This window comes from Corella eumyota, chromosome 7 (genome assembly GCF_963082875.1).
Source record: "Corella eumyota chromosome 7, kaCorEumy4.1, whole genome shotgun sequence".
NCBI lineage: Eukaryota > Metazoa > Chordata > Ascidiacea > Phlebobranchia > Corellidae > Corella > Corella eumyota.
In genome coordinates, this window is record NC_137496.1 from 10,350,597 (window position 1) to 10,369,550 (window position 18,954).

At 32.0% G+C, this 18,954-nt stretch overlaps 2 protein-coding genes and 1 pseudogene across 2 annotated transcripts; 2 read left to right on the forward strand and 1 right to left on the reverse strand.

The window, feature by feature from the left end:
• Window positions 1-484: 484 nt before the first annotated feature.
• On the forward strand, window positions 485-5,407 carry LOC145759320 (coiled-coil domain-containing protein 77-like). Its single transcript, XM_082573124.1, has 10 exons — window positions 485-682; window positions 1,250-1,342; window positions 1,690-1,821; window positions 1,958-2,086; window positions 2,618-2,758; window positions 3,073-3,146; window positions 3,542-3,678; window positions 3,969-4,230; window positions 4,590-4,755; window positions 5,065-5,407. Exons 1-10 carry the CDS (start codon window positions 530-532, stop codon window positions 5,209-5,211), a joined length of 1,434 nt encoding a protein of 477 aa, XP_082429250.1. The 5' UTR covers window positions 485-529; the 3' UTR covers window positions 5,212-5,407.
• Window positions 5,408-9,656: 4,249 nt separating this feature from the next.
• LOC145760322 (LITAF domain-containing protein pseudogene) lies at window positions 9,657-10,025 on the reverse strand (annotated as a pseudogene).
• A 994-nt stretch (window positions 10,026-11,019) lies between these two features.
• Window positions 11,020-18,507, forward strand: LOC145760323 (alpha-tectorin-like). The gene is made up of 12 exons (XM_082574187.1): window positions 11,020-11,098; window positions 11,667-11,696; window positions 12,370-12,966; window positions 13,400-13,508; window positions 14,088-14,226; window positions 14,646-14,827; window positions 15,650-15,818; window positions 16,255-16,334; window positions 16,479-16,644; window positions 17,061-17,204; window positions 17,569-17,671; window positions 18,096-18,507. The coding sequence occupies exons 1-12, from the start codon at window positions 11,020-11,022 to the stop codon at window positions 18,248-18,250; spliced, it is 1,953 nt and encodes a 650-aa protein (XP_082430313.1). The 3' UTR covers window positions 18,251-18,507.
• The last annotated feature ends 447 nt before the right edge of the window (window positions 18,508-18,954 follow it).

Consider the following 18,954-nt stretch of genomic DNA (forward strand, 5'->3'; position numbering starts at 1 on the left):
CTATCTGTTTTTTTAAAGGTACCTCAAAAATTTATTAAAAATGTTTACCCAATTTTATTTCGTTAAAGTTATTTGAATTATTCATTATATACATAAAACTTGTTTAGTTAAAATGCTGTGGTTTTTTCGTATGTGTATATACTATTTGAATTACTAAAGCCATTTTTTTGCCGTTTTTAGAGGAATTTTATTTGCATTTTTATTTTTAAATTTTAGTAGACGAAATTTTAAAAAATGTATTTATTAGTTGGGCCACTGTTATTTCTACAATATGCAATTTATTTTGTTTGTTAAACTAGATTAGATTTATATTTCGCAAAATTTTAAATTATTTATTTATTGTAAAAAATCCATAATTTTTATACACAATTTGTATTTATAAGTGTAAAGCATACCTATAAACTATTCCTATGCTGTTTTTTTAATTGTTGTGTTTTTATTATTTATTTATTTAAATTTTGTTTTATTTTTGCTTTTCAGAATATTTAACATTCAACTTTAAAATTATATCGAACCATTTAAATTTACAATGTCAAGAGTTGAAGGCTCACCTATACCTTCAGTTAATGAACGGTTAGGCCAACTTCGTCCTTCAAGAGAACTGTTGGAATATTATAGAAGAAAGGTTTCACAATTTGATAATGAGCATGAAGATATGGTTAAGAAATTAGAAAACTACAAGGTTGATAATAAATTTTGTTCTTGTTATTTTAAAGGTTTTGACATTCCATTACTAAACATAGAGTAACACACACCGGCAGCGTGGTGTAGTGGTCAGAACTCTCTCCTACTATACACATGGTCCTAGGTTCGATCCCCAGTGATCTCATGCTGTAGTGCCCTTGAGTAAGGCACTATAAACGGTATGAACTTCTGCTGAGCCAGCACTTAATCAGCAGCATAATTATCGGACAAATATAATCTATAATATCCCAAACTGCAACAGGCAACTCGAGACTGGGTCGGGGTAACTAATGTTTTGACCTGACACAGTCTTGAGTTGACTTTGGCTATTTTGGATACTATTAATTACAATTGCATAATAATTAAACTGCTATTTGGTTAATGCTTAAAAAGGAAATAGCCCACTGAAAGCAATTTGTATTTTTAAATCATATAGGAAAACTAATAATAAACTTAATAGATACATAGAAATCATATGTTAAAAAACTATAACATTTGTTCTATTTTAAACCTATAATAGTCTATGTATTTTTAACAAAAAAACAATATTTGTTATTTTTTTTAGGCAAGTTATGAAGACCAACATAGAATGGAATGCGAGTTGAGTCAAAGAGAACAAGAAATTGGTGACTTACAAAAAGCTATCAGCGATTTACAAGTAAAGTTTATTTAAATATTTTTTTTGGTAATTGTTTATCCTCAATGTGGGAAAGTTGGCTTTACAGCCTAAACATAGAGTAACATTTGTTACCCCAACTTAGTCTTGAGTTAACTTTGACAGTTTGGAATTTTGTTATTAATAATTGCTCGATAATTAATCTGCTGATTAAGTGTTAGCTTAGCAGGAGTTTATATCGTTTATCGTGCTTTTCTTAGGGGAAATACAACGTGGAAGCAGTGGGAATTGAACCATGTATCTTATGTTGTAAAGCCAGTTATTCTAACCACTACACCATGCTTTAAATTCTGTGCTTCGAAAATTTTTAGGATTTTGCTGTTTCTTAGGTTTGTGTGTTACAAGAACGAGAACAAGTACTTCGACTTTACTCGGAAAATGATCGCTTAAAAATTAGAGAAGTTGGAGACAGGAAAAGAATTCAACATCTTTTGGCCCTTGCTGGTCCAGCTGCTGCAGAGGTAGGCAGGGGTGGTCAAATTTTTTAACAGGAGGGAGCAATCTTTTAACAAAATATTTTTTTGGAAAAAATTTTTTTTTTAAACTATTTAAATATTAAATACTAAAATCTGAATCTCTTAAATTTTTTTCTTTTAGGTCTCCTATTTTCACAAAGACCCACCTTCGAAGATAATAGTTCCCCAAAAACAACCCAAACCCCAACACCCTTATGAAGACGGGGCAACAATTAAGAAAAACTCAACTAAACAAAAACCTAAATCCTCGGTAAGTTATTAAAAACTAGTCAATAGTTTATCCTTTTGGCGGAATTTTAATTGTCATAATATGGTTACAAATCTTAACTTATATTTTCTTGCGATAATTCTCACGCATTATAAAGTGCAGTTTTAAATTTTATGTAGGCATATAAATTGGGCATACAGATATATATCGGCAGCGTGGTGTAGTGGTAAGAACATTTGCTACACCACCATGAGATTGTGGGTTCAATCCCCACTGCTCTTATGCTGTAGTGCTCTTAAGTAGGGCACTATAAACAATATGAACTCCTGCTGAGCCAGCACTTAATCAGCAGCATAATTGCCGGGCAATTATAATCTATAATATCCTAAACTTCTAAAGGCAACTCGGGACTTAGTCCTCTATGTTTAGGTCACGCATTCGACCTTCCCGCATCAAGAATAAAGATATATTCAAAAAAATATATATATAATACACTTAGCATCATTAAATGTAGTTTTTATTTTAAAATAAGTTTAATTTATTAATTTAAAAGCAAAATTTTGATTTTTTTAGTTAAAGAAAGCTAGTACTGAGCGAAGTACTACTCCATCTAGTGACCGAGTACCCCACGACGAGGATAAACAAACTTTGGCACTTCATGTCGAGGCGTTACAAGCTCAACTTTTGGAACAAACAAAACTTGCTGCAGATCAGGTAAAATAATTAATTTTTACTAAAAATTTTGCTTTGGCAGTGTGGTGTAGTAGTAAGAACACTTGAATTCAAACAACTTGGTCATGGGTTCAATTCCTGTTGCTTTCACACTGTAGCATCCTTAAGTAAGGCGCTCTAAATTCCTGCTAAGCCAATACTTAATCAGCAGCTTAATTATCAGGCAATTATAATCAATGATATTCCAAACCATCAAAGGCAACTTTAAACTGGGTTGGGGTTAACAAATGTTACTCTATGTTTAGGCTGTGAAGTCGACCTTGTTTTATGTTTATTTATGTTATTCTAAATTTTAGGTGAATTCCTTACTAGAAGAACGTCGAATATTAATTGAAGAAAATGATATGGCAAGAGAAAGAGATAGAGACAGGTTTTTATAAACTAGTTTTTTTTTTTACTAGTTTTTTTTTTGTTTTTTATTTTTGATGTAGGAAGGTTGACTTCACGGCCTAAACATAGAGTAACATTTGTTACCCCGACCCAGTCTTAAGTTGACTTCGGCAGTTTTAGATAATATAAATTATAATTGCCTGATAATTAATATGTCAATCGGTTTTCGATTTGACCAAAATTAATACGGTTTATTGCGCTTTATTAAAAGGCACTACAGCTTGAAAGCAGTGGGTATCAAACCCAGGGCTTCATATAGTAAACTCAAGTGTTGTAACCACTACATCATGCTGTCGGTCAAATTTTAATTATAATTTACAATTTATTGTTAACAAATTATTTCTATATAATAACATAAATATTCTTTTTATTAAGATATGAAAGATACCAGATGAGATTAAAAGATACTCAGAAATTACTTCATGAGAGCACACAAGATATTCTTACACTAAAACAAGATCAAAGAAGAAATGAGAAAATTTGGATTGCAGAAAAAGATCAAATTCTACAAGGTTTATAACAAATAATGTAGTGGTTAGAACACTTGGTTTTACTACATGAGGTTCTGGGTTCGATCCCTACTGCTTTCATGCTGTATTGCTCTTACATAAAAGGCTATAAATAGTATAAACTTCTGCCGAGTAAAAGGCAATTATATTCAATAATATTCTAAACTACCAAAGTCAACTTAAGACTGGGTCAGGGTAACAAATGTTACTCTATGTTTGGGCTGTGAAGTTGACCTTTTCCACATTGAGGATAAATAAATTTTAGGTAATTTCTATTTTAAATTTATGTTTAGAAATGGATATTCTTCGTGAGCAACTTGACGTGGAGCGACAACGTTCTAACACTAGTGGCACCAGACCCCAATATATCACATCCTCTGCTCTTGCAACTGCATGCGTCACCGATTATGAAGCCAAACAACAGATGGAAGCGGAGTTAAACGGTCTGGAGCAGCAGTTAGATCAAGCAGCGAAGTTGTCTGATATGTACAGAGAGCAGTGTATTCAAGCGGAGGATGAGTTGGGAAGAATGAGGGAGGAAAATGAAGTTCACAGGTTAGAAGGATTCAAATGTTTTATTTATTTATCCTCGATGTAGGAAGGTTGATTTCATGGTCTAAACATAGCGTAACATTTGTTACCCCGACCCAGTCTCAAGTTGACTTTGGCAGTTTGAGATATTATCGGTTATAATTGCCCGATAGTTAATCTGCTGATTGGTTTTTGGCTCAGCAGGAGTTTATACTGTTTGTAGCACCTCACTTAAGGGTTCTACAGCATGAAAGCATTGGGAATCGAACCCAGAACCTCATGTGGTATATGAAACAATGAAGCATTGAACTCTGGATCTTTTAAAGTTGGTTTAGGACACATCCTATAGTTATTAAATTTTTTATTAAAATTTAATTTTTTAGGGAAATCTTCAAAGAGAGAACAGAGAAAATGACGAAGAAGTTGGAGTTGATGACTTTAAGATACGGAGCTCTGGAGAAAAGAAGATCATCAGAAGTTGAAGGATTTAAAACTGATGTCAAAAATTTGAGGAAAAGATTGAAAGATGTAGAGAAACAACTATATAAGGTAACCTATGCTTTTTTGTATTTTTGGGGGGATTATTAAGAATAGTTAGTTTTGGAAACAGTGGGGATCGAACCTATAATCTATTGTAGTGATGCCAATTTATTTATTAATTTTTTAAATTGACATATTCCGAAAATTTTTAAACAACATTTTAGGTCAAAAATTTTTTTTTAAAATATAGGGGACTTACCGGAAAAGGCGGGTAGGGGTAAAAGGGGGTTAATAAAAAATGATTTATTGCAATAAAAAAGCATTTTTGGGCATATAGTTTAATAAAATAAATTTTGAATAGAAATCAATATTTTTTAGGTGACGGTAGGTGGCGCTGTCTCTGACGTTGAAGTTTTACAAACAGTTCACGCCACAGCAGGGCGCTCAAGAGTTATCCAAAACGAACTGAAGTCTCTGAAATCAAAGATTTATAATTTAGAGGGTGATTTAAGGGGAATTTATTAAAAATTTGCATTTTTTCGAATCCCTTTTTTTTAGTGAATATAGTTTTATAGAAAATCTATTTTTATTAAAAGATTTAAAGTAAAAACCTTTTATGGTATTTTTCATATTGTTGGTAATTTGAAAAAAATTTTGGTGAATTTTTTGTGATTTGTAATGCTTATACTTTTGTAGCTTTTTAATACAACATATTAATACTGACGACTTACGCATTTCTGTTTTTCTTTTGAGCCAAAAACGCTGGTTCGAATCCCAGTAAACGCAGAGTTTTTTTTTAATCAAAATAAATTTAAACTTTTTAAGTTAGCCTTTTTTAATTTTGCATTTTAATATGGTTATTGGTCGTAAACTCTTGAAGCTTTCAAAAAAAGCCTTTTTTTCGTAAATATTTTGTCCCGTTAGTTGGCGCTATGGAGACGCAATTTGTGATTAAATACTGCCTAGAAATCCTAAGGAATTTTAGGCAAAAAACGCCTAATTAAAGATTAACAGTTCTTTTAGAAACACGTGTTTGAGCTAGTTGCTTTATGAGACGGTTTAGTTTAAGTTAAATTGTGTGATGATACTAATGAGTTATTATTAATGAACATTTAATAAGTTTATTTAAAAGTTTTTAGGATGCATATTAGTTATGAAAGCTGGGTTAATATAGATTAGAAATTGTATTAGTAGATTAAATAAAACTTTATGTAGTGTATTGTGTTTTAAGAAATCAATTTAATTTTAAAGCAGATTTAATTTTAAAGCATTTAATTTTTTTAATTTTAAAGCATTAAAGCATTTTAGTAGTCGGTAACACTGGACTTTGTCAATTGTTACCAAGCTAAAGTTCATAAATAATAATATTGTTATAATTAAATAACAACAGCACATGCTTCAAATTTTTTAAAAATACGGAAAATTTGAAATGGCAGAATTAGAACAGCCGCCATTTTCTTTTTTTAATTTAATTTTTAACGCATGGTCACATTGTTGCAGTTGATTGATTTTGAGGATCAGTCGAATTCTTCGATTGGTTCTCGCGTCTCTGACGTAGAAACACATCAGCCAATCAAAAAACCTGTTAGCTAAGTTAAGTTGAAGGACATTTAGTTTAACTTTGCACGTGTAGAAGTTAGTTGTCTTTTTTAAATTAAAAGTTAAACAACAATTTTAGGAAATAAAAGTTAGTTGGTTTAGTTTTAATAGTCATGAAGCGATACTAACAAGTTTTTTTTTTTTTTTTTATATTAATATTAGTTATACTTGTTTAATTAACTTGAAGATCGGTGCTTCGACAAAGCGGATTTCAACAAATCGGGTTAAGTAGATTGATTTTTGTATGTTTGTATAAATTCTTTTATTAAAACTTATATAAAGTTTATATGGTGTTGTTGATCTGAATATGCAACGTGTTAGGGTAGGATCGCGCGCGTGTCGACACACTCGTTATTTTATGTCTGCTAGGCTAATTGCGTTTAACAGTCCGCATATTCAGTGTACAACACCATTTTAAAAGTGTTTAAATAACTAGATTATAATTAATTAGACATAGATAACTGCCCCCCGTTTTCTTTTTGCAGTTGCAGATCACGACCTCGCGGAGCATGAGGCCTGATAATGACGTCACAAGGATTGTTGACAACGCCAAGATTGGAAGACGACGCAAGGATAAGATGACGTCATGAGGAATGGAGGAACGAATCCTGACGTCATTTGAAGAAACGAAGGTCCCGGGACCAACATTCATATAAAAGGGAAGATACCGTTTTAATTTTTTTAATGAATTTTTTAATTTCAAATTAATTTTTTTAATTAAATTTAATCAAAGACTTGTGGTAACGATTTTCATTTTTTCAGTTACTTTATGATGAGAAATGAGGGAACAAAAGATGACGTCACGAGGAATGGAAGAAAGGTAACGTCAGAGAGACTTTTTAAATTTTTTTTATAACATACTTAATAACTGTTAGTCTAACAATAAGATTTCTACATAAATTAAAAGTCTTGTTGTTGAGCAGGGAGGAAGGGCGATTCTACGGTGATTTGATGAGGAAATGAAGATTTGGATGTGGCCTTAAGGTAGTTGTTAATTTAGGTATTGATGAGCTGTGAGGAAAAGACCAAGAAAGGTGATTCCTTTAACATACAGGTGAGATACTCGTTTTTATAAATATATATTAATTAAATAGATAATAATAAATTATTTATGCTTTTTGCATGTACACCATCTTTTTTCTGTTTTTTTCTATATTAAAAGTCTTATAATACAGCCCTTAAGGCAATGGCCCCACTTGCTAAGTTTAAGATATTGTTGACTTGGGATATCATACTAAAATGACCTAATACTGGAATCAGCCTGGTTAGATTAAGCGAGTCGTCAGTCTTACGTTAACTTTAAATTCGCTGCGCGTGTTGCAACACATCGATTCGTCCGTCGCTTTAGTTATTACGTCAGATTACGAATTTTAGTTATTATGTCAGTTTCCGTCGCTTGATCAGCGTATTAGACAGAGTTAAATGTAGTTTGACTGCTATCCGCTAGGCGATGTTTTACTACAAGGGTATTCCCCGTATATTTTGAAACGCTATAAAGCATATTTGTGCAGCCGCTAGTGGGCGCACTGGAGTAAAGAAGCAGGGTAGCAAGCGCTTACCAAATTGATTTGTTAGCTAATAGTTATTTGGTTATTTATATTTAATTAACTACTAGTTATTAGTTACCTAATATTGATTATTTAGCTGCTAGTTTTTATTAACTGGTTAATTTATATTTTAATAAGTTGTTTTTATTCTACTTTAGTTGGTTTGTTTATTAGTAAAACTATTTTTTAAATTTATTTTTTTTTTTTTGTTTTTTTTAATAATTTTAATTTGTTTGTAGTAATTATAAAACTTTTAATTAGTTTTAATTGTAAAATTAAATTGGTTTGTTTAATTTTATTACCCCATTTTTAATAATTTATTTCCTTAACATTATTACCCTTATTTAAATAAAAGTTTGGTGTATTTGCAATTGGTATAAATAAATGAATAAATAATTTTTTTTAGTATTTATTATATTAATAAATATTGCTAAAGAACATGTTTAATTTTTCTTATTTTTCTGAGATACTTTTGATGCAATTGATGATGTCACTATCCTATGATGTCACTATCCGATAATGCCACTTACCAATGATGTCACCAATCAAATGCTGCCACTTTCCGAGAATGTCACTTTCCGAGGATGTCACAATCCGATGATGTCACTATCCAACTAAACTATGACGTAATTAACTGATGACGTCGCTAACTTATGACGTAAATAACTGATAGCGTCACCATCCAGGGACTTTTGTGCCACTTTCCAATGACGTCACCAATCGCCATCCGATGCTGTCACCATCCGATAATGCCACTAAATTGTGACATAATTAACTGATGACGTCACTCTCCAATAACTTTTGATGCTACTCTCTAATGATAATGATATCACTCTCTAATAATGATGATGTCACTTTCTAAAGATGTCACTAAATTATGACGTAATTAACTTATGACATCACTATCAAATGAATATCGCTGTTTTTATGTGGCAAATCAATATTGTTGCTCACATGAACGTTGTTTAATCCTTAACAACAACAATTTACTTGGTAGTCATCTTAAAACTGCCATCTTAACTTTAACTTAAATGTTATTCCGCCATGCGTGGCGCGTTTTTTTCTATCTTGGTGTTTAAAATGTGCACAGCCTTATAAAGGTGCCGCACAATCTTTTCTATCTTCACCATTTGACCCTTTAATAATTGTGTGTGTTTAGTTGTTATTGTATGTTTATCGTTATTTTTAAATATTCATGTTTTGCTTTTTTTTTAAATTTGTATATTCGTTTAATATTATGTAGCCCCCTATTGGACAGTAGGTTGTTTAATATATTTGTGCATTGTATGTAACAAACGTTATTTTGAAAGGCCGAGTTGGGACGTTCTTTCTTTAGGTAGGTTTATTTTCGGTTAGTCCCTTTATCACATGCAATATCGTGACCAGTTCGTGCTTTCCTACTAGAGCCATACTGGGTTATATTAGACGTAATTTTTATGTTAAAATCCTAACTGTGTATTGTAACTTTTGTATTATATAATATATTGCATTTTTATTCTTTATTTAAATTATAAGGTTATGTGTTTTTTTAATTGTGTTTTAAATTTTTGTTACTCTAATATTAAATATTAAATTACAATATCAAAAAATTATTTTTATTTTACAAATTGTAAAACTCAATAAAACAATGCAGTCTATATACAATAAAACATATCTAACCATTTAATTTTTAAGTATAAATTTTAAAATTATTTCAACTGTTTAAAAATACATTGTTTTTAAATAAAAAAAAAATTAAAAACGTCTTGTATAACTTCCACATCACAAAAAATTATATATTTACATCAATATTGGAATACTTTATATATATATATATTTAGATTTCTACATAGGTTTATGTACGCTTACTACATTCTTACAGTTAGGACAAGTGTGTACTGTATCTTTCAAACCATCAATGCAGAAGGGTATTAAACAACACCCTAGCCAGCCTCCAAAAAGCAGAATAAACCCAACAGAAACCCAAGTCACAACACCAACCTCTTTTCTTGTTTGTGTAATCACATTTTGATGACAGTAAGTGCACACCATTGGAGCTGGTTCGGTTCTAAGTTGGTGCATTAATGGTTGCTGGACGATTACTGGTGCTTGCTGGCCGGGGTAAACATAAGTTGTTTGTGGTGGAGGCGGGGGAGGATCAAACCCATAGGTTGTTTGTGGTGGGGGCGGGGGAGGATCAAATTTTGTATTCATCTTTTGACTTTTTTTAACAAATTTTTTTAAGACTTTTTCTAAACATAAAACTACAATTTTTTTCTTGATGTGGAAAGTTCGACTTTTCAGTCTAAACATAGAGTAACATCAGTTACCCCAAACCAGACTTAAAGTTGACTTTGTCAGTTTGGGATATTATTAATTATAATTGCCCGATAAATTATTTGCAGATTGATTTTTGACCCAGTAGGTGTTTATACCGTTTATAGCATATTGCCTAAGATTACTACAGCACTGAAGAAATGGGGAACGAACTAGAGACCTAATGTAACAAAACCTAGTTTTCTAAACACTGAACCACGCTCTCGGTTGTTTTCTTAATACACTTAACAATCTGTGTTACATTTTGATCAAATTAAAATTTAAATTAGATTTAAAATCCTGCAACCACCAAAAGTTTTAATAAATTTTATTAAAAAAATTTAAAAAACTTTTTATTGGCGATTACTGATTCACTATCACAACAATAACCCAATTTTATTGTGCTTTAGGGATTGTCGATTTCCTAACCTTTTAAGTCAATATAAGTGAAAACATAATAGGGCTATTGTGTGGGTCCAAAAAAGGCCAAAAAAAAACTATGTTTGAATTGGCAAGGGTGACCTATTGTGTTGCTATTGGTCAAACTTGTTTGTAAAAAATGTCTGTTATCAGTTAATCATTCATCTAACTTTTAGTGGTAAACTATTAATATCATATTATTGAATTAAATTGTTAACTATTTTATTATTATTGTGATTTAAACACATTAAATAAATATATTTTACATGTGCTGAATTGACAAATAAGCTGTATACTGCAATTATCTTATTCATTTATTACTTCCTGAATAAAACAATACTTAAAAGAATATAAATCACATCCTAGACAACGAACAAAACACCAATATACAGAACAGAAATATATTAATAACAAAATACAACTGTTTGTATGGTTTAAGAATTGTATAATTATTATGATGCCTAAATTAAATATGTACTTGGGATTTGGATTATTATTAACTATTATCTATAATGGGCAGCCTATTTTAGGACAACCAAATCCAGAGCCTAGTGAGTATATATATTGTTGTAAATTACTAATAACTTTAAAATAAAAAATATTTTTAGTTTAATATTTGAAACGGTATGCTAAAACTTTTGGGAGTTTATATTACCGAAAACCATTTTACCGAATGGACAAATTTCCGAAAACGATTTTTTAATAAAATTTGAGTGAATTTTATGCAAATTAAAAAGTATTTTTTGGTTAGAGCTAAATAGATTAAAAAAGAAGTTTGTTAGAGCTAAATAGATTAAAATGAAAAATGTTTTATTGCCGGAAAAATGTTTTCTATAATATGACAGATCCGCCATTTTATTGGATGTATTATTTTAGGGAAATCCCAAATATTTAGTTCAAAAATTTAAAAAATGATTTTTTAAATTTTCTAAAACTAAAATTTAAAGTAAGTTTTGTGTCATAAAGAAAAACTACAGACACAAGATTTATTTATGACAATTTTTTTGAAATAAGCTTATTTTTAAGGTAAACTTTTTTAAAATTATCATTTATCGTAACTTTTTATTTATCACATATATTGAACTTCATAAAATATTTATATTTTTTTAAATATTTTAGGTTCCGTTACTGGAGAAATCGAAGGAGAAGGTATACAAATATTATTCATATTTAAATTAAAATGTATCTTTAATAATACAATTTTTATTAAGGTTTTTTGTTTTTTAAATTAAAATATTTTTGATTGGAACACTTAACTTCACAGCATGAAGTCAATGGTTCGATCCCTACTACTCTCATGCTGTAGTACTCTTGAGTAAGGCACTATAAACAGCTTCTGCTTACTAATCAGCAACTTGATTATCGGAAAATCAAAATCAATAATATCCCAAACTGAACTCAATATATATCTTTATATATATATATATTTTTTTTGTATATATCTTTATCCTCGATGTGGAAAGGTCAAACGCACGACCTTAACATAGGGTAACATCAGTTACTCCGAACCAATCTTGAGTTGACTGTGGCATTTTGGAATAATATTGATTTTAATTGCTTATTAATTGAGCTAATGATTAAGTGCCGACTCAGCTGGAGTTTATACTGTTTATAGCGCCTTACTCAAGGGCGCTACAACATGAGAGCAGTGGAGATTGAACTCACATCCTCATGTGTGGTGAAGCAAGTGTTTTTACCATTCTCCTTCAGTGTTTTTTTATCATTACACTGCTCTCTCCTTCACCAAGAATTAATAAATACAAAAAATTAAAATATTAATCAATATATGTTACCACTATATTTCAATATGTTTTATTTATAGAATATGCATTCAATGGTAAGATATATCTTATCGGTGAAGACAGAATGGATTACTTCGATGCCCTATCTCACTGCATTCGCTATGGAGGAAAACTTGCCTCTCTTCCGAATGATGGCAACGTCACTTTAGACTTCTTTAGAAGAGTTGGAGGCTTTTATGATATACACAGCCATTATTGGCTTGATATAATGGCAAATGGGGTCCAACCTGTTTTAAATGCAAGCATACACGACCCAATACTGTTCACAAACTGCACGGCTTATCCGGAGGACTGTAGGTTATATTCTCCGGGACCCTTTCCGGAGTATGCGGAGATGGGAAGTGGAGGGGGGAGCGGGGGAGGAGGTGGGGTTCTTTCCGGGACTTGTGTGGCTAAAGAAAATTGTGCCTTTGATTTTTTCGTCGACATATTAGGGAACAACGTCACTTTTTTACCATTTCTGTCGTACAAGAGTGGGTCACATAGTCCCGGGAAAAGTACACACCAATGTGTTAATCTTGCTGTTGATTATTGTGAACAGGAGCTTAGTTGTCTGGTAGCTGGGCTCCATACTGATCATTGTGATAGAAGAGAGAATTTTATCTGCGAAAAAGAAGGTAAAAAAATTTAAACTAACATTGGATTAATTTTAGAATCACCCTAAGTTTAATTTGGCGAAGAAACGTAAAGCGTTTTTTTGTATATATCTTTATCCTCGATGTGAGAAGGTCGAATACACGACTTAAACATAGAGTAACATCAGTTACTCCGACCCAGTATCGAGTTGCCTGTGGCAGTTTGGGATATTATAGATTATAATTGCCCGATAATTATGCTGCTGATTAAGTGCTGGCTCAGCAGGAGTTCATACCGTTTATAGCGCCTTACTAAAGGGCGCTACAGCATGAGAGCAGTGAGAATTGAACCCACGACCTCATGTGGGGTAGCAAGTGTTCTTACCACTACACCATGCTACCTCATATTCTGAAAATTTGGTTGGGGTAACAAATGTTACTCTCTATATTTAATTTGTTTTAAATTTCTTTTTAGCTTGTGGCCCAATGGATATACCTGTGTTTGATGATATGCCTGACATTGAAATATGGGAAGAAGTTTTTGGTTTGGAGAATTACTGTGGATCAAGATATATGCAACTTGTGTAAATACTTTGAAACAACTTCTTTTCTATATATTTATTCTCGATCTGGGAAGGTTAACTTTACAGCCTAAACATAGAGTAACATTTGTTACCTTGACCCAGTCTCAAGTTGACTTTCACAGTTTGGAATATTATAGACTATAAATTGCCCGATACATAAGCTGCTGATTGTTTTTTGGGGGGTTTAGTTAGAGTTTATATTGATTTTTAGCATCTGACTTAAGGCAGCTACAGCATAAAGCAGTGGGGATTAAACCAATGACCTCATGTAGTAAAACCAGATGTTCTAACCACTACACCACGCACTATTATATCAATCACTTTATTTAATAATAGTCCACCGTATAGTAGACATTTTAATTGTCATAATATGGTCTGAACTTTCAACTAATATTTGCTTGCGATAGTTACTTGGGGACCACAAACAGCAGTTTTGTTTATATTAGAGGCCTATAAATTGTACATATATATATACATTGTCGACTAAGCTCCATTATATATAGTTATTCTGCTATACAGACTTAAAATTCAACATTTTAGAAAATAATTTAAGGTACCTAATAGCACCTTTTTTCTCAGTGTAAATGAATGTTCTGTGCAATTCCTGGATATACGCAACATCAGACTTGGAAATGGACCGGAAAATTGTACGACCGAGTTTCCCAACTTAGTTGAGGCTGAGTTGGGGTTTAATAGTACATGTGGCGTAGAAAGTCATGTAAGTAAAAAGTGATTTGTAGAAAATTATGAAAATCTTGATTACCTAAACATAAAGTAACAACAGTTACCCCGACTCAGTCTCGAGTTGCCTGTGGCAGTTTGGGATATTATGGATTAAAATTGCCCGCTAATTAAGCTGCTGATTAAGTGCTGGCTCAGCAGGAGTTCGTACCGTTTATAGCGCCTTACTCAAGGATGCTACAGCATTAAAGCACTAGGAATCAAACAAAGGACCTTGCGTATAATAGGAGAGTGTTCTGACTACTACACCTTGCTGCTGGTGCAGCGTTTAGGCCTTTAAGTTAGCCTTTCCACATTAAAGATAAACTGATATCAAGAAACATTTTTCTGAAGTTCTAATTTGTTAAATGATTGTAAAAAACATACTTGCATATCTTATTTTAAATAAATTTTTAGATTGATCTTGAAGCTGGGTACTTGAGTTACTATTACACTGTATTTGCCGAGTTAGGACCAGGCAAGCGACCAGCTTCTGACGATTTTATTAGAAGAGATCGACCGATTGCTTTTGAGTTTTCTTGTGTTTACGACCTGTTTTATTATGCTGATCTTTACCATCCGATTATACCTCTGTCAAGGTAAAATATAAATATAAATTTCTATGGTTTCAACAGTTGGTTTATTACATAAGGTGCTGGGTTCGATCCCCATTGCTTCCATGACTTAGCATCCTTAAATTGAACCGGCAGCATGGTATAGTGGTAAGAACACTTGCTACACTACACATGAGGTCGTGGGTTCAATCTCTACTGCCCGCATGCTGTAGCGCCCTTGAGTAAGGCGCTATAAACGATATGAACTCCTGCTAAGCCAGCTCTTAATCAGCAGCATAATTACCGGGCTATTATAATCTATATTATCCCAAACTGCCACAGGCAACTCGAGACTGGGTTGGAGTAAATGATGTTACTCTATGTTTAAGTCGCTCATTTGACTTTCCCACATCGAGGATAATGTTAGTATGGTTGACAATGAATCACAAAATGGCTTCAAAACCTTTAAAAAATGTCTGTGGCACTTACAATTTAATTTTTAAAAATACTGGAAAATAATTAACACCAACAACCAGGTTACCACATTTTTTTGTGTGATGTAGAAAGTACTAAGTAGCGGAGTGAATGTATACAAGCTAGTACTTTCTACGTCATCACAAACAGGGCTTCCATTTTCTTTTTTTTAATTAATTTTATTATTTCTTTTTAAAGTTGTATAACTTAAAAAGTAAGTGAAATTATTTAAAGTTAAAATCATTTTTGTGTTCAGTGACACCAACTTCATTAATTTTTGAGTAAAAAAATATTGCTAATATAGGACTTTAAGGGCGACAGGGATTAAACCTACGAGCTTTATTTTGTTTTACACTGTAAAAATACTATTTTTTATAAATTTTTTTTTTTTAGTACGCGAAAGATTTTCACGGGCACTGGTCGAAATCGATTTGTTTTCAACATGGATTTTTACCAAACTTCATCTTTTATGAATTTGTTAACTCCACCGATAGTTGTTTTTGTGCCTGATTATGTCCATGTTGGCATCACTACTGATATGAATGTTCCTTTAGGCATTCTTGTAAGTGATTAAAAAATTTTTATTTTTTATACAATTTTTTTTTTCTACAAAATTTATACAATTTTTTTTTTGTTTTTTTATTTATTCTTAATGTTAAAAAGAATGCTTTACAGCATAAATGTGGAGTAACCTTTGTAACCCCAGTCTTGAGTTACCTTTAGCAGTTTGAGTTACCTTTAGCAGATATTATAGACTATAATTGCCTGGTAATTATGCTGCTGATTAAGTGTTGGCTCAGCAGGAGTTCATACCGTCTATAGCGCCTTACTCAAGGGCGCTACAGCATGAGGTCAGTGGGGATTGAACCCACGAATTCATGGTGGTGTAGCAAGTGTTTTAACCACTACACCACACTGCCATACTAAAATATAATTGCTCAAGTTAAACAAAAATGGTTGTATTTTCTATGTATATAAAATATATTATTTTGTTTTAGATAAACGAATGTTGGGCTAGTTATTCCAGTGTTTTTGAAAGACCGTCAAATGGAAACTTTTACGATTTAATCATAGATGGGTAAACCTTTAATTTTTTAATGTATATACAATGCTCTAATGTAGAAAAGCTTATTTTAAATGCTTAACATTTGTTACTTTGATTTAGTCTCAAGTTGATTTAAGCAGTTTGGGAGATTATAATTATCTGAATTTTTTAATTTAGTTGTCCAGTTGGCACAGATGTTACAAACCAAACGTTCCCAGAGCCTTCCAAATCTTACTTCTCGTTCCGATCGTTTGAGTTTAAAGACTCCACAACTGATCAAATCTACGTTCACTGCAGATTTGAGATTTGTAATTCCCCACACCAAGTTGAATGCCATCTACCAGTGAGTTAAAAAAACAAAACTGTGACAAAGCATTTAAAAATGATTTTTTATATGTTTATTTATCTTTGATTTGAAAAAGCCGACTTTACGACCTAAACATAGAGTAACATTTGTTACCCCAACCCAGTCCCGATTTGCCTTTGAAAGTTTGAGATATTATAGAGACTATAATTGCTCGGTAATTATGCTGCTGATGAAGTGCTGGCTCAGCAGGAGTTTGTAACGTTTATAAAGCCTTACTCTAGGGCGCTACAGCATGAGAGCAGTGGAGATTGAACCCACGACCTCATGGTGGTGTAACAAGTGTTCTTACCACTACACCACGCTGCCGGTTAAACGGTATTTTTCTTTTTTGTGTTCACTGATTTGTAATTTTGAAAAATAACGGATTACTTAGTTACAAAACTTTTTTCAAGGTTTGTGCTGACACTCCGGTAAGAAATCGCCGAAATATCGAGAACGAAAAACTTCATTCTTCTACTCTTGGCCCAATTCAAATCTATAATAAGAATAGGCAACGAAAAGTTTCCCAAAATAGTGAAATTGGTTTGTGTGAAAAGGTACAAAATATTTATTTGATAAATTTAATTTTTTAATTTATTTAACATGAAAAAAAAGGTTGACTTCATGGCCTAAACATAATGTAACATCAGTTATCCCAACCCAGTCTTGAGTTAACTTTGGCAGTTAGAGATTTTATAGAGACTATAATTGCCCGGTAATTATGCTGCTGATTAAGTGTTGGCTTAATAATAGTTTGTACCATTTATAGCACTTTACTAAGGGCTTTACAGCATAAATATAGTGGGGATCGAACCCAGGACCTCATGTATGAAAGCCTTGTGATCTGAAAACTACACCAGCATTTTAAAAAACAATATTTTATACTGTCTTTTTTTAAAATTGTTTTTATTTTATGTATAGGATAATGGAGGATGTTCTCATTTTTGTGTAGTTTTCTCAAGTACAAGTACTTGTGTTTGCCCTGATAATATGCACCTGTCTGCAGATGAAAAAACTTGCTATGGTAAGAAAAAAGTTGAATTTTTGATCTGTTTTTTTTTGTATTTATTTATCCTCAAAGCAAAAAGTTTTCACTTCACAGCCTAAACATAAAGTAACATTTGTTACCCCAACCCAGTCTTAAGTTGACTTTGGTAGTTTGGGATATTATAAATTATAATTGCATGAAAGTTAATCTGCTGATTAAGTGCTGGCTCAGCAGAAGTTTATATCGTTTATAGCGCCTTATTTAAAATCAATACAGCATAAAAGCAGTGGGGATCGAACCCAGGACCTCTTGTAGTGGTGTCAAGTGTTCCAACCACTACAACATGCCATTAATACTGTTTAGAAATAACAATTTCATTTTTTTAGTAAATAGATTTATATTTTTAACAGTTTTTTTATTTTTCTTGTACATATTTTGATCCTTAAACTTAATTTTACAGACAGTGGAATTGAAATACAAGAATCTTATTCTTTTGCAAGCATCAGCGTGTTAGTTTGTTCTATAACATCAATGTTATTTGCTTTCTTATTTGTTGCTTTTGCGTTAAAAAAATGTTTGAAACAATCTTTCAAACTTAAAATAATAGATACCTAACTTGAGGGTCATTTAAGCTTCTTTATTCTATACAACATTATTGTAAATTTGGTTTAATTAAAAAATATTTTATGCAGTAAAAAGCAAATTGTGTTTTTTGTATTTGTTTATCCTCAATGTGGAAAGGTTGACTCTACAGACTAAACATAGAGTAACATTTGTTACCCTGACCCAGTTTCGATCGACTTTATTAATTCGGGATACAATTAAATATAATTGCCCTTAAATTTATCTTTTAATTTGTTATTTTTGGCTCGGCAGGGGTTTATGTCATTTAAAGCAGCGGTTGGCAACCGCCGGGCCGTGAGCAGTACGTTACCGGGCCGTATTTTTTTCAGGTTTAATGATTAGAAACAGAAACGTATTTTTTTTTATTTGTAAGCTTATTTTGTCGTAGAAACATTTAAAAATGTTTTTTATCGATTTGATGAAGGAATAAATTGCTTTAAACTAATTTGCGTCCCTTAAAACATCATTATTAGCTAAACTAATTGATTACTTTCACCCGAAAATGCCCAAAAAATGTTTAAAGGCTGGTCCGCGAAAAAGATTCCAGTTTTAAATCGGTCCGCAGTGCGAAAAAGGTTGCCGACCCCTGATTTAAAGCACTTTTTTTTGGGCACAACAGTTGGAATCAAACCCTGAACCTCGTGTAGTGTTATAACCACCACACCATGCTTTCGAAATTTTATTTTAAAGAGGAT